The following is a 23,160-nucleotide window of genomic DNA, read 5'->3' on the forward strand; positions in this document are numbered from 1 at the left end:
ATTACACGAAATAAAAAAAAAAGGATTAAAATATTATGTGAAGTGATTGTTTTTTCAAGATATGACTGCTATTTGAATACACACACTGAATGAAGTAATGACATGGCAGCAATAGCGAAGCTTAGTGGTACGTGAAGAGGGTCAAGTCTTTGACCCCTTCAAAATTTGTTTACATATTATAAATTAATATATAAACAAAAATATTTTTCTATATTTTATATATTTGTATTCAATTATATTTATCGTGATGATGGGTTCACGTTCCAAGGGGCGTTTAAAACACGCGCATAGGTTTTGGCATGAATAAAAAAGGTATTTGTTTGGTCAAACCTTACAGAAACCACAAACAGATACATAGCCAGCTGTATTCGACTCACATCCACGTCACCACCATCATTCACCTCCAATCATCCTCATTCTTATCTCTCTCCATTTCCCTCCTTTCCTAATTTTTATTTCTTCCATTTATTATTTATTATCTTCATTAATACCATTTTCCTTTTTTTTTATCATATCATATCTGTCAAATATTTTACTCTTTTTTTATCATATTTTTAATATTTCAAAACAATTATTTTTCATATGGGTTAGAAAAAGTGAAAGGAAAAAAAGCAATGAATTTTGAAGAAAGGAAGTAAAACAGTGGGTATTTTGGTCCCACATGGGTCCAGTTGTTTTCGTTTATCTTAATTTAGGTTTTTCCAGATATTTTGTGGTGTTCTGATCCTCATAAAACCGCATTCTTCTCTTCTCTCCCACCACCACCACCACACAACACAAACACACAAACCTCAAACAAAAAACACAATCTTTCTGTTTCACCGTGATACCCGCGTTCTCCGCCCTCCTCCACCGTCTTCCACCCTTTACGATATCTTATTTATTCTGCTTTTACACCCTTCTTTCAGTTCGGGATTGTTCCCCCAATCGGGTCTCAAACATAAATCTAACCACACTCTGTTTCCTCCTCCTCCTCCCCTGCATGCAACCATGAAGATTTTCAACCCTTCCAAATCCTTTCTCCAGAGCGTGGTGTGTCCGTTCGACACCCTCTTCATCATAAGGGTGAAGCCCTTCGATCTGGGTCTCTCCCACCTCCACCAATCCCAATTCGAAGCCTACAATTGACCCCCCCTAGAGAAGGTAGATACCTAAACCACTAATAGCGTTAGCGCAGACACTGGTTCAGTCAACAAACCCGCCGCCAAGATGGATCGCGGATCCAACGGCACGGGAACGGGCACGGGTAGCAGCAGGAACATCCTGTTCAACAAGTACGAGATAGGGAAGATCCTGGGGCAGGGGAACTTCGCCAAAGTCTACCACGGGAGAAACCTCAGCACCAACGAGAGCGTGGCCGTGAAGGTCATCAAGAAAGAGAGGCTCCAGAAGGATAAGCTGGTGAAACAGATCAAACGCGAGGTCTCCGTCATGCGCCTGGTGCGCCACCCCCACATCGTGCAGCTCACGGAGGTCATGGCCAACAAAGCAAAAATCTTCATGGTCGTGGAGTACGTCAAGGGAGGAGAACTCTTCGCCAAGGTGGCCAAGGGAAAGATGAAGGAAAACATCGCCCGGAAGTACTTCCAACAGCTCATCAGCGCCGTCGACTTCTGCCACAGCCGCGGCGTCACCCACCGTGATCTGAAGCCGGAAAATCTTCTCCTCGACGAGAACGAGGACCTCAAAGTCTCGGACTTCGGCCTGTCGGCGCTGCCGGACCAGCGCCGATCCGACGGGATGCTCGTCACGCCGTGCGGCACGCCGGCCTACGTGGCGCCGGAGGTTCTGAAGAAGAAGGGCTACGACGGGTCGAAGGCTGATATATGGTCGTGTGGGGTGATCCTCTTCGCTCTGCTTTCGGGGTATTTGCCCTTTCAGGGTGAGAATGTGATGAGGATCTACAGCAAGTCTTTCAAAGCTGATTATGCATTCCCGGAATGGATTTCACCGGGGGCCAAACGCTTGATCTCGAATTTGCTGGTTGTGGACCCACAGAAGAGGTATTCCATCGCTGACATCATGAAGGATCCCTGGTTCCAAGTAGGGTTCCTGCGCCCCATTGCGTTCTCCATGAAGGAGACGGCTCTGGAGGATAACATCGACTTCAACGGGGAGGAAGATGGTAGCGAAGATGGCAACGGCAGCAACAACGATCGTGGGGAAGTGGCGCCGGCTCGTCCGTCTTACAATGCATTTGAGATAATATCCTCGTTGTCGCACGGGTTTGATCTTCGGAATTTGTTCGAGACGAGGAAGCGGTCGCCGTCGATGTTCATATCGAAGCACTCGGCGTCGACGGTGATGGCGAAGGTGGAGGCGGTGGCGAAGAAGCTGAAGTTTAGGGTGACGGGGAAGAAGGAGTTCACGGTGAGGATGCAGGGGGAGACGGAAGGGAGGAAGGGGAAGGTGGGGATGACAGTGGAGGTGTTCGAGGTGGCGCCGGAGGTTGCGGTGGTGGAGTTCTGGAAGTCAGCCGGAGACACTCTTGAATACATAAAGCTGTGTGAGGAAGAGGTGAGGCCTTCACTGAAAGACATTGTTTGGAGTTGGCAAGGAGACTGCAATTCCCATTCCCAGCAGTGATTATGATTGTTCTTATTATTTTGTTTGATGATTCCATTGAAAAGATGGTGAATTATGATAGTTGTTTCTGTTATGTTAGATTTATGAGTAGCAGCATGTAACAGATAAACAAGTATTTGGAGTTTGGGATGAATCAGAAACTTCAACTTCTTTTCTCCCTCTTTCTCATGCATCTCTCTGTCAATTTTACTTCACGCTTCTGCCATTTTTGGAATCCACATTAATATAATCACTTTATTCAGATAATTAAAGTCATGTTTCTTCTTTAATATTTATTTTTAGTATTATTGATGATATAATCAATTATAAAAAAACTAAAGTTAATTAATATTAATTAGTAGAAATTAAAGTTAATTAATATTAATTAATAGAAACTAAAGTCAATTAGTATTAGTATTAATTAGTAATTCTAAAATAAAAAAATTAATACAAATGTTAAATAAATATAAAAAATAAAAACAACAATAAAAATAAAAAATAAATAAATAAAGAAGGACAGAAAAATAAAATAAATGTTGGACAAAATAAAATAAAGATAAAAAATAAAAATAAATCTAAATAAGATAAAAATAAGAGAAGTAAAAGAATATTAAATAAGTATATATTAAACATAAAAAAAAATGAGAGATAATTATTTATTTAATATTTTTTTACAATGGTAAATTAAACATAATTAATGATGAGAAATAGAACATTCAGTAATGTTGGAATATGTTCTCTTGATATTTGACAATGAATATTTTTTTCGATCGTGTTATTCTCTTGATATATTAAAATCGTGTTTATAAATTCAACTTTTATGTTGTTGTAGGTTTAATTTTTTATTTTATTCACTTAAAATAAGAAATTAAACTAAATATTTTTAATTTATTTTTTTTAAAAATTATTTATTTATTTATTAATAATTATTTTAAATATTAAAAATATTTATTTTTAATATATTTAAAATTAACGTTATTAATTTTTTTTAACTTTTAAAATGATACTAAATAAAAAAAATAAAAATAAAAAGGTAAAAATACATAAGTCCTAAAAGACAAACACCATGAAAAATTGAATAAATAAATGAGTTTTTTTTTCTCCTTTGAGATCTCTCACGTCTAATCGAATCGCAGCCTAAATAAATAAATGTTTGTTAAGAAAGGGTAAAACAAGGGTCGTATTCTGCTGTCTATCAAAGGTAAACACGATTTAATGTATGAGGTTGCGATGTTCCACACAAATTTAGGTTTTATCGGGAAAAATAAATATATAAATAGAAGGAGAAAGTAGTGACTGAGGAGGCAATTCATTGTCTCTGTTATGTCTGTCTACTGTTGAACATTATCTGGATAATTCTCCAACATAAAAAAATATAAAATATTTATATTTTTCTCTTCAAAACAAATAGTGTGCCTCATTCATGTTCATCACAACTACTAAGAGATAGCATATCAATTTCCAATTTCAATGGCTACCCTGTTTGGATACAAAATTTGACCTACTTTCCAACTACCTTTTGGTTCATAATTCCCACTAATTTACAGCACATTTAATTAGATGCTGTTAATTTTTACTTTAATTTTTTTATATATGTTTATTACAGTAAATGAGTAAATGAAGATGATATTCCTTGCATGATGTGATGCTTTAATGTAGTGTGCACGTAATCGTAATGGAGAAAAAAAGGTTTTGATAAACCTAATTGTAAAGAAAATTAAATATAAAATAAACTTTTATTCACTTGTATATTAAAGAGTAAAATACATGGTGTACATATAAGAGAAAGATTAAGACCTAGCTGAAACAAAAAAGTAAAGTTGGGCCAAGCAAACAAAGCCCAATAATTTAAAATAGAAAATTAAATATGTTAACCCCTCAAGCTGGGGAATAGATATTTGTCAGACCCAGCTTGGATTTGAGAGTAGAGAATTGTGCGGAAACAAGGGGCTTGGTGAATATGTCAGCAACTTGCATTGCAGAAGTAATGGGCAGCAGTTTGAGGAGACCAAAGTTAAGTTTTTCACGAACTAGGTGGCAATCAATTTCGATGTGCTTGGTTCGTTCATGAAAAACTTGATTGAAAGCTATTTGAAGGGCAGATTTGTTGTCACAATACTGGGTTGCAGGCTGGGAGAGAGGAAGATGTAAATCCTGAAGGAGGTAAGACCACCATTGTAGCTCACATGTGGTGGTGACAAGTACTCTATACTCGGCTTCAGAGGAGCTGCGGGAGATAGTTGACTGCTTTTTTGATTTCCATGATATTAGGGAGTCTCCTAAGTAGATGGAATATCCAGTGACAGACATATCCCCTGGTTTAAAGAAATAGCCTCAAATTGCAAATCAGAAATGCGAGATAAATCCCTTGTGAATATCTAACTTTTAAATCATTCCAGATGTCAAAGGCTATGTCCATCCAAACAATGCTTTGCCTAATAGGGATTGAAACAGAGTGTACTAAGTTGTTCATGGGCTGTTCCAAAAGGGGCATCGGTGTAGGGTTTCCATTTGAAGAGGAAGCCGGTGTGGAATTTTCATCAGCCATCGCCTACAAGGTTTTAAAGAAAGAAAAAAAAAACCAAGAACAACAAAGAGGGACATGAAAATCAGAGAGAAGCGCAACAGAGCTCAACAGAGCTCTTCTCTGATACCATGTTACGAAGTGGACTTTAAGCCTAACTCAACCCCATAAAACCGGCTCATAGGGTTGAGGTTTGCACCCACTTATATACAATGAAAGACTCTAATCTCTGGTCGATGTGAGATCTCCAACACACCCCCTCACACCGAGATTGCCAACTCGTGTGTGGGACTATATATTATGGGTGGTCCGATAGCGGCTTGATAGCGGGTGACACGATAGGCCCAACAAACACTCGATAGGATAGACTTTAAATGACTCTGATACCATATTACAGTAAATGAAGATGAATATTCCTTGCCTGATGTGATGCTTTAATGTAGCGTACGCAATCGTAATGGAGAAAAAAAGGTTTTGATAAACCCTAATTGTAAGAGAAAACTAAATATAAAATAAACTTTTATTCACTTGTATATTAAAGAGTAAAATACATGGTGTATATATAAGAGAAAGATTAAAACCTAGCTGAAACAGAAAAGGAAAGTTGGGCCAAACAAACAAAGCTAAATAATTTAAAATAGAAAATTAAATATGTTAACAATGTTCTCGCTAAAATTAGAAGTTAGATCTTGGAGAAAATGTTGCTGATCAATCTTTTGAGAATTTTAATAGATAGTTTTACGATAAAGAAAATTCAATCTGTTGACAAAACTTCGACAATGAAGTTAATAAAAACATAAGTATAGTATATATTATATAGAATTATACTTACCTTCAATTAGAGTCTCATCACATATATATATATATATATATATATATATATCTTAAAAGATTATAACATTTTTGTTAGTGATATTTTCAATTCAATCGTGATCAAATGGTACAATATATATAATTAACTTAAAATATAAAAATTGGTAGAGATAATCAAACAGAAAATAGTTTATATTATTAAGAGAAAGCAAGAAAGAGTACGACTCTTCTCAACTTGGAAAAATGATATTTCTAACACACCCAGATTATATCTTCCAAAATTAAGTTTATTGTTCAATTGTTAATGAAGGCTGAGAAGGATTTATATGTACACCACAAAATATCTGGAAAAACCTAAATTAAGATGATATGATGAGATCTTGCTCTATTATACAACTTCTTATTAATGATATAATAAAGGATATTTTTGTCATTTCATGTAAAATTTGAAATTTTAAGTATAGAAATACGGTTGTACAGTGGAGCAAGGTTTTCCGTGTATCATTTCTCTTTTCACCCAAGTTGCACTGTTCATTTATCCCTTATCCGTGTATTCCTTAAGATATCACACAGCTTTTCAGCCCAATTATACACACCACTTTCTTACCCCCTCCACTATCTCCATTTTGCCATTTCCTCTATTGTGTAGAATCAATTTGTAAAAATAGAATTGCTGCTACAAGTAAATTTGTTAGCAAACTGATCTCAATATCTTATTCAATCTCAAACTGGCATTATATAGCCTTTACAAGATAACATATTACAAGAAAATAGCTAAAGATAAAAAGCTAAAAAGAACAAATTAAAGATAACTAGTTTTCCTACTAATAAGGACTTATCGAAACTGAAAACTAAAGGCTCCGCAACAAACTAGAACTAACAAAGACCTCTTCATATTGCGATCTAGCGTTTTGTACGGACATGCTGTTGTTCGCCTTTCTAGCTTATTCCATGCATACATACCAATATTGGTTGGTGGATGCAAGTTCTGACGTAACGTGATCCCACTAATTCATGTATAATTAGGCTATCATTAATGCTTTTCTTTTTATGTTCGCACCTCGCTGCATTAAGTCTTCCTTGTGACTCTTTTGTGACTCTTTTGATTACGTGTTAAGAGGGTACTACAAGGCTTTGCCATTGTGAAGAATTTACTTGTAAATAATATTGTTCTTACGTGGTTGGAGTCCTCCAGTAGTGACTTTCTTATCTTCTTCTTTCGGTCTTAGTCTTCAAGTTAAATGGTCTTTCAGTCTCAATCCTTTCGCTTCTGCTGAATGACTGAGGGAACCTATAAATATACTTTGACGTTCAAGATAGTCCGAGTAGGATCTGCAGGTGTGAGAGTTGAAAAAGTTACACGTGACACGTGACTGTCTTTACTATTTATATCTTTTGGTTAGATCTTTGTTGTCATGGATCCACTCGTAAGACTTAAAGAAGACCCAATTACACCTTAATTATATTTTGTAGATAAACTGGTTTAATACTGATTAAATGATATTTAAGAATTTTGTTTGGATTTAAGTGAATCGTAAGGTCATCCGTCATTCAATATTCGATGAATCATAGTAAAAATACTACATTTTTTTATTTTATAAGAAAATAATAGGATTATAATGTGTTAATAGTTGTTGATAGATGTTGTTTGTAATAAAAGAGAGAGCTAGTATTAAAGTCTCATAAGTCATATATATCTTAAAAGATTATAACAATTTTGTTAGTCATACATCAACTCATATATATCTTAAAAGATTATAACAATTTTGTAAGTGATATTTTCAATTCAATCATGATCAAATGGTACTATATATATAATTAACTTTAAATATAAAAATTGGTAGAGATAATGAACAATTCATAGTTTATGTTATTAAGAGAAAGCAAGAAAGGGCACCGCTCTTTTCAACTTGGAAAAATGATATTTCTAACACACCCATATTATATCTTCCAAAATTAAGTTCTTTGTTCAATTGTTAATGAAGGTTGAGAAGGATTTATACGTACAATTTTATTTTATTTTATATTCAAATTAGTGAAAATTAGAGAAATTAAATGGAACTGATATATATTTATATGTTTTTAGATATAAATTGAAATATTTATAAAAAATCTTATATGTTTTTTTAGTGTGAATAGTAATTTGAGTTGCATATACTAAAAGAACAATTAAAAATGAGAATCCTTTCTATATGATAAAATAACAGTTACTTAAAGTTACTTAAATGTTAAATTAGTAAAAATTCGTGTTCATCAAAAAAATAATTAAAAGAAAGATTTTTTTCTATTAATTATAAATTATATTTTTTTTATAAAATATTTTCACTGTTTTTCTTCAAAATCCAAGCCTCAAATTTTAGTCGGATACATTTTATAAGTGTTACTTATAATAGTAAGAAATATTTTTAGTGAGACAAATTCTCCCTGCACCTTAATGATTTATATTTGTGTGATGTTTTAATTTTACTTTTTATATGAATTTCACTACATTTATGACTATTTTTTTGTTTGAACGAATATAGATAATTTTAATACAACAAATTTCTTGTTATGAATAATTACGATATTTTTTTAAAAATAGAATTAAAATGTCTAAAAATATAATTAGAATATTTTTCTACACTAGATCTTAAAGTCTGCATATATAGACCAACATAATTTTTTGTATTTAGAAAAAAAATTATTTATTTTTATATAAATGTACTTAATAAAGTTGTGATTAATAATGCATAAACAGCGTTTAGTTTAATTTTAGAAGCTTGGAAAACGACAAATACAGTGAAAGTGAAGAAGGAAAAAAAGATATTTTTGGTTCCATCCATGGCCAACTTGACATTTAAGATGATGTACTTACACCAACAAAATTTGTTTTCAAATTCTCCATTATCTTTTTTGTTTGCTTCACAGCTTCAAGACGTACACCGTTTAATATCCATGGTTTTTTTTTTTGTCGTTGCATACATATAAGTTAAAATAAATCAAAAAGTGAAGAAGATAGACTAGAATTGTGTATTGATTTTGCATGACTGAAAATATTGAGTACAAGATAAGTATATGGAGAGAAAAAGATGAGTGTAGAAGATTTGTTATTAGAGTTTTCTCTATATCTACTAAAACATTAAGTTGAGGTTGGTTAAATTTTGAGATCGACACTGATTATATCTTTGTTAGTTTTATGAATTTTAAGAAAATGAAGGGACTCCACACGTAGAAGATCTTTCGACGCTTAAATTATTAAGAACATAACATATAATAAGTATAGTGTAAAATATGAGTTGAAAGTACTCTCTGTCTTTTGTGTTATGTGAGTTGTTTTTTTTTCCTTATATATGGTAATGCTCTTCTCTTTCTCCCAGCATGTGGTTTTATTATTGATTTAATTCAATAATAAATGTTGTTTTCTATTTAAGATTGATTATTCGAAATCCTTTAATTTACACACTGATACGATATTAATATATTTAAATATAAATATTAATAAAAGATATCTTTATATACAATATCAGACTTGCCCTAATTCTATTGAAGATTTTTAGTAGCAGAGAATATACCTAGACATATTCATTAATCATACGGTGATAGTTGGCAATTCAAATTCAACTACAAATGAAGAAAACAACAATTATATGTATATTGAGATGATGCACTACCAAACATGTCTCATATGTGAGATGTGAGATTTTCTTTAATCTATTGGTGGTTTAAGTGATGATGGTGTGAGGAGTGATAGTAACATTAATATAGATAATGTCCTTTTGTTTCATGATATTATGCTAATTAAATACATTTATTATGCTAGAAAAAAAAACACAGGTCTTTCTCCTTCTTTATGTATTACTTAATAACAAAAAAAACTTAAATTTTGTTTATGTTAACATTTGCTTTTTATATTAACTTTAAGTTATGTTCTTTATTTGGCTGTATAAAAGTTTAATTATTTGTTATTTTTTCTTGAATTAGTTGTATATACTTGTAAAGCTTTCATTGATGTTTTCAATATTCATAAGTTTTTTTTATAATATTTTACGTCAAATTTAAAATCATATTTTTTCAGAGTTAGCATGATTAATTAATGAAATAAAAGCATTTTTTTTACAAGACAGAAAGAAAACTATTAAAGTTGTCACTTAGTTTTTTGTTTCTTTCTTCCCAACTTTTTTTTGTTTGAGTAATTTTCCTTTCCATTCCTTTATAATCAAAGAGACACACTCCATGTAAAAGGGAGCATTGTTTGTGCATCACAAATGGTTCTTTTTCAGTTAGCTATAATATAATAATAATAATAATAATAATTAAAAAAATATTCTTCAATAACCATTACATTATTGAAGCATGTGAGAAAGACACCGAAAATTATAACGTAAGAACATCTCTTCAACTTAAGAAGTAAAATCCACATAACCTAATTTAGAAACTGTTTTCACTATGAAAGTATGATTACAACATTTGTTTATTTTAATATGTGAGGATAACATTTAATTTCAGTTAAACAAGGATAGAATACAAAATCTCTCTAGCATCTCCTTTACTTGTATCTATTTCTTACAAGTTTCCTTTATATAAAGAAGGTTAAAAAGACTTTCTCATAAAGAGATAATGAATAGTTAATATTTGTTACATTTTCAAGATATCTTGAAAAATTATTTTTATCTTTCTAGGTCGAATTTCATAGTTTTCAAAAGAGTTATAATTAAAAGACTTTGAAATGTGTATTATTGAATATATTCAATGAATCAATTACTATGATTCATTGGTCATAGTTTCCAACACTCTCTTCCTCTCTTTCTGAAAATGTTGGTGTTACAAGTGATTTAAGACACTGGTGTGGAGTTGGATTCAACTCATGGTTCTTTAAACCCTAAACCCATCCCTCCATAGTTAGGGTGTTTATCCAATGTTTTCCCTGTTATTCAAAAAATGAAACATTGATATTTTACATGAATAACCATTGAAGATGTTTGAGGTAGTGACTATTATCTATTAAATTGATAAAAAAAAAGTCCATTAATTATACAATTAATAACCTATGTAAATAGACCAAACATAACATTTCTTTCACACGTATTAAATTACATGTAACATATCTAGTGATTCATTAATCACACTCCTACACATATGCATAATAACTCCTCACAACATTCAACATCTTTTTCTAAGATTTAGTGCACAACCTATCTTTGAATACTCACCAATAAAAAAAAAAGAAAAAATCTGCGCTTAAAATGATAAAGTTGAATATGTTTTGATGGAGAATCCATAGACCTAAGACTCTAGAAACTATATGTGGAATTAGGGAATAAATATGTATTCATTTCAATCTCAATATTGGATTCCATTCTCAAGTTTTCTCTATTGACAATTGTTTGGATCGTTTTTCCTCCAACATCTTTTTTAATATTTATAATAAACCTCTTTTAACGTGAGAATATTAATAGAACAATTGCAGGCTTATCTCTCAGACCAACACCACTCTTTTTGACACCTTAAATCCTATAAAAGAAAGTAAGTAATTTGTATAAAATTGAATAATATATTGATAAAAACGTATCTTATTATTCTATAACAATGTTTATAATAGTGCACTAATTCGTTTGTGGAATAGTATCTAAAAGTATTTTTAATAAAACAATATTATATAATTTATCATATATTTATCGAATTTATAATATATTACTTGATTCGTCGCACATTTTTTTATTTTCTATTAATGTTGTCCAGTAATAACAAAATATAACAATATGAAATATAAAAAATCGAATTATATGCATTTAAATTGTAATTAATTGCTTAATAGATAAAATATTGGAAAAGAATAAAAGATATTCTTGTGTTTGTGGTGGAAAGAGAAAACTATTTTGGGCTGTTGTTTGGGGGTCAAAACTGGAGATTGGGTGGAAAAGAAAGAATGTTCTGGGAATGGATCAGTCTTTAGCCCACAACCGTGAAGCATGCGTTATGGGCCCATTCCATTCTCACTGATTTCAAACTTTATAAAGTAAGGGCCATTGTTCAATCAGTTATGGTGGACATGTCCCTTTAGCACAATCCAAACGGGCCCCAGAGAGAGAGTACAACACAGGAAAACAATACGATACTGACATAGAGATATGTATAATTTTAGAAACGATACGGATAGTGACATAGAGATATATATATATAATTTCTAAAATGTAGGATACGGAACACAAATCTATATATTATATAATTTTAAAATATATAAATTGACAATAAATATTTATGTGTATAACTATATTTCAATTTTTTTAACATAAAATGTTTTCCATAATGGATTCAAAAAGAAGAATTTGTTTCTATTTTTGTAATCATAATAAAATTTATACAATAAATTTAAATTTTTAAAAAATTAATGTATTTTTCAGTTTTAAAATTGTGTTTGAATCGTATTAAAATTATCTAAAACTCAATAAATACTTTTTGAATTAGACACGTAACTAATATCTCTATAGTATCAATATCATGATAGTCTCTAACATTTTCATGGAAAAATAATAAATTAATAATCTTATTCTTCGAACTGCAGAAGTCAAAACAAAACGTAAAAACAATAAGTGGAACATAATATAATGTATTAACTGCTACATCTTTGTCGGTCCCAAGAAGAAACTTTTGATCTTACGTGGCAACGTGTCTTCGCCTGCTTTTTTCTCCACTGCAGAACAGACACGATGGTTCCTCACCACACCTTCCACTGTCCATGTTAAAGGTTTCATTTTTGTACTTATTTCACTCATTTTCTCTCCATTGTTAAAATAATGAAAATGATATTTATATATATAGATATAGTTTTTACTATATGATAGAACCTGTAATAATATAGTTGGGTGGAGGTGCCAAAAGAAAAATAAGATGATACTATAAAATCGAAGGGACATTCACTGCTGTGTTGTGTTGTATTGGGCTGCGCAGTTTCATTTTTCCTCCTCTTTCGTACGCAATCTCTCTCTTCTCTCTTCTTTCCTTCAAAAATGAAAATTTTAAATCTTTCACTTTTCTTCTGTTGCAGTGCAACTCAAGAGTTCACTTCTGCACCCTCTTCATCTAAATTAATTTTTCTTCACAAAGGTTGTTTTTTTTATCTTAATCTACAACTGGGGTGGTTTTTCACTACGTCTTGCCCCAAACTAAGGACCATGAGATTGAAGATTCGTTTTGATTGGATCCCATTTGTGTGACTTTGTCTTACTGACATATTTGCCTTCGTTTTCTGTTTGCAGAAGCGAAAAGGAAACAGATAACATGGCTGTCACAGGTTCTGGTTCCGGACAGCCACAATTCATTTCGAGCACTGGCAACCGAAGCTTTTCCAATGCGCCACTCATTGAGAACTCAGAGACTAATCAAATTGTTGTGCCTGATGTGAGTTTCGGCTCTCATTGAATATCCCTTCATTTTTTTTCAATTATGTATTCAGTTTTTAGTCAGTATTGCATGCATGGTACGATCATTACTTTTACCTTCCCACCTATGTTTAAGATTGAAAATTAGTTATATGGGTAAGTCATTTTTGTTTCTCTGCCAAACCATGATGTCGTACCTGAAATTGAAAAGTGTCGTGGAGAATTGAAAGAGATAACAAGTGACCGAAATTTTTGGTCTGTTAACATGTGTTTGAGATGACTGATGAGTATTTTCAGGGTTTTGTTTGTTGTTTGGTCATGTCACGTATGAATTACAGTACTATTGGTTTTTGAGTATTCGCGTGAACGGGCTGGAGTGTATGGTAAAATGCGTGTTAGAGTTTTCAATTAGTGACAAAAAGCTATTATTTTCTCTGGGTAGAGAAATCTATTACCAGTTCATGACACTATGTTAATAGCTGCTTTGTATTCAATCTGTGTAGCATTTGATTTGGCTTATGAAACGGAAAACAAAATAGAGGGGATAGACTGATATGAATTGAAGAACATCCCCATCCAACCACCTGCCTTGGGACAATATCATTTTTCATTTGACACTTTATGAAATGAAAAGAATATCTGGATTATGGATTCTAACCAATGATTCTTTTTCTTTAACCTTTAATTTTTCATGTGTTTTATTTATTTCTTGTATGATTTTGTTGACACCAGTCTCTGGAGATGATTTTAAGCAACTAAAAATGTAAGGTTTTTTGTTGAGAAGAAAGCACGTATTTTACGTTAGTGTTTCCAAGGTGATAAATGTTTTCTTTCCAATGATAAAACTTACACTTTTAGTTGGTTAAAAACAACCCTTCACAAAACTGTATTTTTTAGCATTTTGTTTAATTGCAGAGTTAAATGATGGTGCAACCAAAGTCCTTTGGTTGTGGAGTGTACTGCATTAATACATATACTTCATCTTATAAGTGTTGTGTACTTGATAATCACCATTCATGCAAGCTTCTATTTTGCAGAAGAGAAGCTGGAAAAATTTATTTGCCTACATGGGGCCTGGGTTTCTTGTATCCATTGCATACATAGACCCAGGGAACTGTAAGATCACACTATTCTTAATTTTCTTCTGTAATGAAGGAAAAACTTATGTCACGGTATACTTACGGTATTCTTTTAATAACTTGCAGTTGAGACGGATCTTCAGGCTGGGGCACAATATAAATATGAGGTGCTTTGAGACATTTCTTGTGATAGTCAATCCTTCCTTCATCTCTTTTACACTTTTGTTGTTTTTTTTTTCAGTTACTTTGGATCATATTGGTGGCATCATGTGCTGCTCTTGTAATTCAATCAATGGCAGCCAATCTTGGGGTGGTCACTGGTACTTGATTTGATAATCAAGTTTATTTCTATTGAATAAATTTGGAATGTATGCGAGTTGTAAATTTTAGTTTTTTTGTTCTGGATTCCTTCAATTTATTTTGCTGTTTTCAGGAAAACACTTAGCAGAGCATTGTAGAACTGAATATCCCCGGGTGCCCAACTTCATCCTTTGGATTATTGCTGAAATTGCTATAGTGGCCTGTGACATTCCTGAAGGTATTGAGATGAATTGTGCATTTGGAATTGTTTCATTATTTTATTTATCCATGTAAATAGTATGGGGATTTTTTGGATTTATTTGTACTTAGGATGGTAATTGGAGTGCAGTGATCAAAACATATTTAATAACCAAGATATTATATAGATTCAAATATTCAAAGAGTTCACTGTTAACTAAATTGACTCACTAAATCAAGACCAGTGAAGTTTTATAGTCAAAGGAAGTGACTATAAGTTTTATATTCAAATATTCAATGAGTTCACTGTTAACTAAATTGACTCACTAAATCAAGACCAGTGAAGTTTTATAGTCAAAGGAAGTGATGCAATATCACATTCCATTTCTTTCCTCCTCTCGTTTGAGCTGCAAACAGTGCATTAAAAAATAAATGCTGGTCAGGATACTAGAAATTCTACTCGAGGAAAGAGTGAAAGTCAAACTGGCAAATTATCTAGTTTTTAAAACAAACCATACAATTTTTTTTTCTGCCTTTTCTTTATCTTATTCATCTTTACCATGAATTTTTTATTGTACACGTGCAGTAATTGGGACAGCCTTTGCACTGAACATGCTCTTCAACATACCCGTTTGGATTGGTGTTCTTCTGACAGGACTCAGCACACTGATCCTCTTAGCATTACAGCAATATGGGGTAGTTTACCATATTCTGCTTTTATCCTGGAAAAAAACATGGTTGTCATTGCATGTTATATTAGGTACTATCTATGTAAAAACAATACGAGCCTTTTTTGTATTGTTGTTGGACAGGTTAGGAAACTCGAATTCTTGATTGCATTTCTTGTATTTACAATTGCTGCATGTTTTATGGCTGAGCTTGGATATGCAAAGCCTGATGCTAAAGAAGTTATAAAGGGTCTATTTGTGCCAGAACTAAAAGGAAATGGTGCAACTGGTCTTGCAATTTCACTCCTTGGAGCTATGGTTATGCCGTGGGTTCTTCATGTCTTATTCAACCATTTGATTTTTCTTTTCTTTTAAAATATAATTTCATGACATGCTTCTTTATGAATTTTCCTCAGGCACAATCTCTTCCTGCACTCAGCACTGGTGCTGTCTAGGAAAATACCACGATCGGTTCGAGGAATCAATGTAAAAACAACTTTATTTTTGCATGCATGCTTCAATTTTTCCCCTTTAAAGATTTATCTCTGATCCAAGTAATATCTCAGTGTTGTTTGCCTCTGGATACTGCCTTGCAGACCAGTTTCTTTATCGATGTGGTTGATGTTTAAGATGTAGTAAAATTTTCAACAATAATGTTTCTCTTTTTAATTGTTGGACCCTTATTACCTTATTCTACTTCTTTCAATGGGTTTTTCCATGTGATTCTAATACCTCAGTTGGTTGATAAATATGAAAAAATTCTCTTCTTTCTCCACCTCTCTTCTTTTGCGTTGAGCTTTCAAAGTTTATTTTTTCATTAATACTGAATTTTCCCATTTCATCCTCTTTGACAATAATAGTTTAAAACAACAAATCTTATTGGAATTTGAATTATTGTTGGAAGGTCCTGTCTAGTTTTTAACCTTGTAAACGTTCAGACAAAAGGGTCCAAGTTAAAACCAAGCATTAAGTGTGATTATGGTAAAGCAGTATCTTGTGTTTCATTCAACTATTTCCTTCGACAGGAGGCTTGTAGGTTTTACATGATAGAAAGTGCCTTCGCTCTCATGGTGGCCTTCCTCATAAATGTTTCTGTTATTTCTGTAAGTGGCGCTGTTTGCAATTCTTCGAATTTGAATGCAGAAGATCGGATGAGCTGTCAGGATTTGGATCTGAACGAAGCCTCCTTCCTACTTAGAGTATGTGAAATCTGGAGATGTCTTTCTTACCTTGGGTGTATTGTAGTGCTAAGTTTAGTTATTGATTCCTCCAAGTACCCTATCCTTAAGCTTCATATATAATGGTTATTCATTGTAAGGTGCTAGTAAAATCATAGCTGATATATCTGATGTGTGCCATACTCAGAATGTCTTGGGGAAATGGAGTTCAAAACTGTTTGGAATTGCTTTGCTTGCATCGGGTCAAAGTTCTACCATAACAGGAACATATGCTGGGCAGTATGTCATGCAGGTAGTTTGTTTTATGGATTTTCTTACATTTTTTTTTTTTTTGCATAGAAGATGATAGAGCATGTTTACATCTTAACTAGAAAGAAAAGAAACCACTGTTGATCTTAGCAAATGGCAATAAATCGCTCTTAGAAATAGTTATCTACACATATCTTAATGTAATTTACTTCTCTATTAAAGATAAAAGTTCGAAATGACAATTCATCAGATTTAAGTATAGATGGGTCATGCACTAATTTTGTGGTATTTTAATGTTCAATAAACCTACCACATCCTTTAAGACCTTTAATAGCAGTAATAATTGTTCCCAATGGTCCTTTGGGTTAAAAATTATCTTAGTGTTTCTGTGGTCCACTTACATATTTTGAAGCATTAGTGATCTTTATCTGTTTCTAGATTTTGTATTTCCCCATGAATTATTTCTTCTTTCAGGGATTTCTTAATTTACGACTGGAGCCATGGATTCGGAATATGTTAACTCGTTGCTTAGCCATAGTTCCTAGCTTGATTGTTGCAGTCATTGGTGGATCTGCGGGGGCTGGGAAGCTGATAATAATTGCATCCGTAAGATATCATTTCGATCAAATTTTCTTTGATTTTGTCACTTGGGAATATGCTTGGATTGAAGTCAATATTTTGTTTAAATTGTCATACTAAAATCATGGAAATTTCTCACATATTTTTAACTCAACTGCATAATGGTCACTGGTATGCATAACTGCTCTGTTTGTTTCAACTTAGTTCAAAAAGGATTAAGTAGGGAAACAAATATGGTAACATGCAGCTACATATGCACCACTTGATCTGCATGAAAAATTGTCTGCATGGCATTGTTTTATATTTCTTGCTGTTTATGCCTGCACATATTTTTGCTGTAAAAAAAGTTGGTGTCATAGCTTGTGCTGAAGCCCTTCTTTTTCTTCTGATCAGATGATCTTATCATTTGAACTTCCTTTTGCTTTGGTTCCACTCCTCAAGTTTACAAGCTGCAAAACTAAGATGGGGACACATGTCAACTCCACCATGGTAATTTTTTTTAATAACATGAAATTTGCAGTTCTAGATTGTTGTGAAAAGATCTATAATAAAAGAAACTAACAAATTCACATCTGGCATCACACATCATACAAGAATGAAGAGAGATTGATTAAATAGAGAAACAAGCATGGAAAATTTGAGGAGGGTGAAAATCCTAATTATAAAATTAAAAATAAACTGTCTCTTGTGCATTTTGGCTGAATTAATCATTACCTTACATATTGCAGATTTCAGCTGTTACATGGATAATCGGTTCCCTCATTATGGTCATTAACATATACTACTTGATAACTGGCTTCATCAAGCTGCTTCTTCAAAGCCACATAAAAATTGTGGCTAAGGTGCTTCTTGGGATGTTAGGATTTTCAGGCATTGCGATATATTTGGCGGGTATAACGTACCTAGTAATCCGCAAAAATACAGAGGCTACACACCTTTTGGCTCTAACAGCATCAGAAAATCAACAAATGACAAATGAACAAGGCAATGGATCAATCTATTCTCTTCCAAGAGAAGACATAGTAAGCATGCAATTGCCTCAAAGAAGTACTCCTGCTGATCTTGACTGACAAATATGTCTCAGTAGAGTAGAATAGCAATATAGACTTAGATAAACAAACAAATAAATATCATTCTGTTAATCTCTAGAATCACTAGTATCAGACTGTCTTAAGGTATCACTTGATTAGAATTGTTAAGCCTTTTGATTTTCATCTCATACCTATTTCTTGTGGTTTGAAACTTGTGTGGAAGGAGGTGCTTTTCTCCTTTCTCCACATTCTTCTCATTGATCAAGGGTAATGTGTTATGAAAAGAGTTATTAAACAATTGTGTAAGAGAGATTTTTTTTTTCATTAACACTGTACATATTAAATTTTATTAATCAACTTGTTAAATAATTTTTTTTTGAATATATTAAATTTAACTTTACTGTATTGTAGTCCAACTCAAAGATTCCAAAGTCTCATTTTTCAACCCTGTTTTATTACCCACAAATACAAAGCTCTTGCATTTACTGAAGCCTGAATCAGCAAATTTCAAAGTTGAAAAGTACACAACTCTCACATCAAAACAGTCAACAGTGTCACCATCACCCTCATGTCAAACTCAAGAATCTCTCTCTCTCTTCTGTATTGGTCTATCAGTACTGGTAAAGGCCACTCATGTTGATTATCATTTTCTTTCATTAGTAAAAGGAAATGAAAAAGAGAAGGAAAAAAGGTAAATGAAAGAAAGGTAAATAGATAGAAATAAGTAATTGTTTGATTTAAGAAAAAAATGATTTTCATAGTTTGAAATTCTTTATTTGTTCTTTTAACTTTTCTTCAATCAAGTATATCAAGTTTTTTTTTTATTAAATCTTTCCCTTCCACTCTATTTCTTTTAACAACGAAGGAATCTTTCTTCCAGAGTTCTTTCTAATAAAGGAGTCTCTTTCTTTGGAATTCAGAGGTTAGCTAACTTTTTTCTCCTCATCAGGGAGGTCGGAGATTGTTGCTGGGGACAATGTTATTTAAAAACATATTTAAGAATACAAAGAGTTTAAAGAAAGATAAACCATTTGAGGAACAGAGAAGTAAAGTCAACAAGGGAAATGAGTTCCATTAATATTATAAAGTCCATAAATGGCAACAATTTGGTTGATGGCTTTTTTACAAAAATTGAAATACAGTTTTCTGTTGCAGGATTCTCTTAAAACATAACATGACCTAGCCCATATTGCCAAAAGCTACAGCTTCTTGTCCTGAATTAAGATTGTGTTGACAAATTAAATAGAAGGGGTAGCTTGTTTATGATTTCACTGTAGTTGAATCTTCCTGCTGTGCAGGAACAGGAAGGTGGCCTTTCTCCTGCAGACTCTTAACTGTTTCATATAGACACTGACTCACTGGAGTGAATTCCAATCCCAAATCTTTCAGCTTCTGATTTGAAAAGATGTAGGGTTTTGCCCTGGGATTCTTTTCATCAGAACACCTGCACATGTTCAAATATTTCGTCACTATACAAACAAAATTATTTAGCATGCCAAAATGATAGTGGAAGAGGTGGGTCACATATGAGAGTCACAAGGGGTTTACACTCTAACAAGTGACAGTGACATTGGGTTTGGTAAGGACTCGTATGCTCCACTTCTTTTTACAAATGCAATAATCGATTTTTTTTCTGGCATGCGTGAGTGGATGATTACATAGACAAGTCAAAGTTGGTATACCTACTCCAAACACATTTTCATTCACAGCCACTTTACCCAAGAAAAAACCTCAAATGATATATGACCACCACCAGGTGTAGACATATCATTGCATATCAGAATTGGACATTTTTCAACAACTAAAACTGTCATTACTCTTCAGTAAAATATAAGGAGACAGATTTTCCAATATACATTATTTTGGAAGAAAAGTATGCCATTGCAATGGGATCTTTATTTTTACCTAACTGTCCATACGACAGCCTGAGATCATGCAGACGCAAACTCAGTTTTAGGGGCAAACAAATAAGTTTAAATGTCATTTTCCAACACTCGTGTGGGACACGAAAATGCAAAATGTAAAAGCTGTAGGTCATGCATAACCTCAACATCTGGTCTCTGTGGATTAAGATGAACTCAACTCATTTAAAGATGAAATTAAAGAAAAATTCCTACCTATGGATATGATGTGCTGAAAAACATACAGAATCGACAAATTCAATGCACTAGTAAAAGAAATTAAAATCATAGATGATATTGCAATAATCATGTTCCATGCACATTAACACCATCTATGACCCAAAATATTCTTTTACCCAATTCTGATATGGTGGTCCATCACCACCCATTCCCCAACGGCTTGTGTGTTATCATAGTTGTTAACCATTCATTCATAGTAAATATGATGGCAGAGTGTCTTACTTGGTGGGAACTGGGTACTCAGGGAAATACTTTGCCAGAATTTCAACCAGTTCTCCACGGTGCAGGGAGCTTTCAGCACATAAGTATCTACCAGAGGCAGAAGACTTCTCATAAACAAGTATGTGGGCTAATGCCACATCCCTCACATGCACATAAGCCTGTGTGGCATTTGCATAGGTCTTGGCAGAGCCAGTGAGGTACTTGAGGATGTGAATGGTGCTAGCATTGATGGTTGGTTGTAGTAATGGTCCAAGAACCAATACTGGGTTCACTACAACCAAGTCCACCCCTTTCTCTTTTGCAGTGTCCCATGCTGCTTGCTCAGCCACAGCCTTCCCATAGCAATACCAATTCTGCAATATTATTCAAAAATACCATTTGTCACCAAACACTTTTATCCCCTTCAAGTTACTCAAACTCTGTCAATAGAAATTATCATTAAACAGTACTGTTGGGTAGGTAAATAGTACCTTAGTGTTCTTGCAATATTCTAAATCACTCCAACAAGACTCGTCCACTACCAAATCAATGCTCCTTTTGGGGTCCATATAGACGGCACCAATTGATGAGGTGAACACCACACGTCGCACTTTTGCCTCTTCAGCTGCTATGATCACATTCTTCGCTCCATTCACCGCTGGCTCCACCATTTCTTCCTGCATAATTAATTCAAGGGCCCATCTAACTAATTCCTTTTGTCACCAAATCAAAGTTGCAAATAAACCATTTACAACAAATAGATGAACAAACAGAAAGTCACTATCATGCAGCAGTAATCCGCATCCACCAGCAGCCATTTGCACCCACATACAGATGCACATAATACAGCTTGTTGCCTTCATAATTTTCAGTCACAAAAAATTGATAATAATAAAAAAAGATGCAAATAATAATTGAAAATTTAAAAATAAAATATGCTAAATTATTTATGAATTTATCCATATACTAGAGTTGGAGTTGGTGGTGTTAGTGGTAACTCCTATTTATGTCGTTACTCACGGACACACATGAACACGGAATTTTCCAAGAACTAACATGTAAAGCAAAGAAGAAAGAGAAACTGACGGGGTTATCAGTGACGGGAGAAGCTGTGTGAAAGACGCCATGGCAGCCGTGAATTACTGATCTAACGGAGTGAAGGTCAAGGAGGTCAACCTTATGCAGAGTTAGTCTCTGGGAGGCTCCTTCAAACTCTTTCAAGTGTCCGTTCTTGGGATCATCTGAAGAGTGAAATCCAAAATTCATGCATGGTCACAAACAACTTCACACAACTTTAACTTGAGCTATATAAGTAAATCAAAGTTAAAACTAAGTGTGTGTGTGTGTGTTGGTGTGTAAGTGTAACGTAGTGAATTCACATGCCTGGGTTTCTGAGGGTTCCTCTCACAGTGTAGCCTTTCTCCAAGAGAAGTTTGACCATCCATGATGCGATGAAGCCACCGGCGCCGGTGACACAGATGGTTTGGGAGGAAGGTGACGATGAATCCGCAGAAGGCATGATGAAGGGAAAGTAGAAGAAATGGATGGTGACAAAGATACATGGATAGTGGCTTTTATAGGGAAAATGGATGCCAACCCCACTCACCTAACACAACCCTTCAACCATACTTTTTTTCTCATTTCTTTTTCATTCATGCACATCATTTTTTCTTGGTAATCATACTATCATAATCCACAATTTTTATATAAAATCACCTCATACCTTCCTATATTATTATTTATATCTTTTAGTTTTAAACTTACCTTTTTATTATATGAAAAATGACAGTTTCCACAACTCTTGGAGTCATATATAATTAAGAGTAAATTTATAATTAAGTGATATGAAAAAAATATTAAAATAACAATATTGAGAGTTTTAATTGATATAAAAATTGAAATTTTGGATGTATCATTTTCCTACTACTTTTAATCCCTTTGAATTGCACATTGATCATGCTCAAACGTTATGAAGAGATTCTTATGCCTTAAGGTTTTGAAGGTTGATAAAAAAGAAAGAATATTACTTAAGTAGGTTTATGCTGACTTATATACTTCACATTTGTCTATGTACCCTTTTGGTCAAACATCTCTGCCTGCTAAAATTGGTGTGTTTTAAAATATGAGATGATAATGGTACTCCTTCTGTGGTGTTGTCCTTGAGTTTGGTTGGTGAGGGAAGAGATAGAATTATTGAGTTATTTGTACACTTTTGTTTGGTTTTTCATCAGCACCGAAGGTTGATAAATCATTTATTACTTACTTTCTTTCTTTCC

The 23,160-nt window shown here is 33.2% G+C and overlaps 3 protein-coding genes across 4 annotated transcripts; 2 read left to right on the forward strand and 1 right to left on the reverse strand.

Moving 5' to 3' along the window:
• The first annotated feature begins 688 nt into the window (after window positions 1-688).
• On the forward strand, window positions 689-2,741 carry LOC137836076 (CBL-interacting serine/threonine-protein kinase 5-like). The gene has a single exon (XM_068644899.1). The coding sequence runs from the start codon at window positions 1,210-1,212 to the stop codon at window positions 2,584-2,586; it is 1,377 nt and encodes a 458-aa protein (XP_068501000.1). The 5' UTR covers window positions 689-1,209; the 3' UTR covers window positions 2,587-2,741.
• Window positions 2,742-12,652: 9,911 nt separating this feature from the next.
• Window positions 12,653-18,840, forward strand: LOC137836077 (metal transporter Nramp1-like). Of its 2 annotated transcripts, XM_068644901.1 has the most exons (15): window positions 12,771-12,850; window positions 12,927-12,985; window positions 13,138-13,279; window positions 14,298-14,376; window positions 14,466-14,506; window positions 14,581-14,659; window positions 14,773-14,877; window positions 15,424-15,533; window positions 15,650-15,831; window positions 15,922-15,991; window positions 16,531-16,704; window positions 16,871-16,975; window positions 17,407-17,538; window positions 17,905-18,000; window positions 18,240-18,840. In XM_068644901.1, exons 3-15 carry the CDS (start codon window positions 13,160-13,162, stop codon window positions 18,579-18,581), a joined length of 1,635 nt encoding a protein of 544 aa, XP_068501002.1. In that variant the 5' UTR covers window positions 12,771-12,850; window positions 12,927-12,985; window positions 13,138-13,159; the 3' UTR covers window positions 18,582-18,840. The 2 variants fall into 2 exon arrangements, with proteins under 2 accessions (XP_068501001.1, XP_068501002.1); XM_068644900.1 differs by lacking the exon at window positions 12,927-12,985 and having other exon boundaries at window positions 12,653-12,850.
• A 749-nt stretch (window positions 18,841-19,589) lies between these two features.
• Window positions 19,590-22,627, reverse strand: LOC137836078 (cinnamoyl-CoA reductase 1). Its single transcript, XM_068644902.1, has 5 exons — window positions 22,268-22,627; window positions 21,971-22,125; window positions 21,376-21,561; window positions 20,906-21,258; window positions 19,590-19,986 (listed from the first exon to the last, which is right to left on the reverse strand). Exons 1-5 carry the CDS (start codon window positions 22,401-22,403, stop codon window positions 19,803-19,805), a joined length of 1,014 nt encoding a protein of 337 aa, XP_068501003.1. The 5' UTR covers window positions 22,404-22,627; the 3' UTR covers window positions 19,590-19,802.
• Between the last annotated feature and the right edge of the window lie 533 nt (window positions 22,628-23,160).

The sequence above is a fragment of the Phaseolus vulgaris genome, chromosome 5, assembly GCF_000499845.2.
Source record: "Phaseolus vulgaris cultivar G19833 chromosome 5, P. vulgaris v2.0, whole genome shotgun sequence".
Lineage (NCBI taxonomy): Eukaryota > Viridiplantae > Streptophyta > Magnoliopsida > Fabales > Fabaceae > Phaseolus > Phaseolus vulgaris.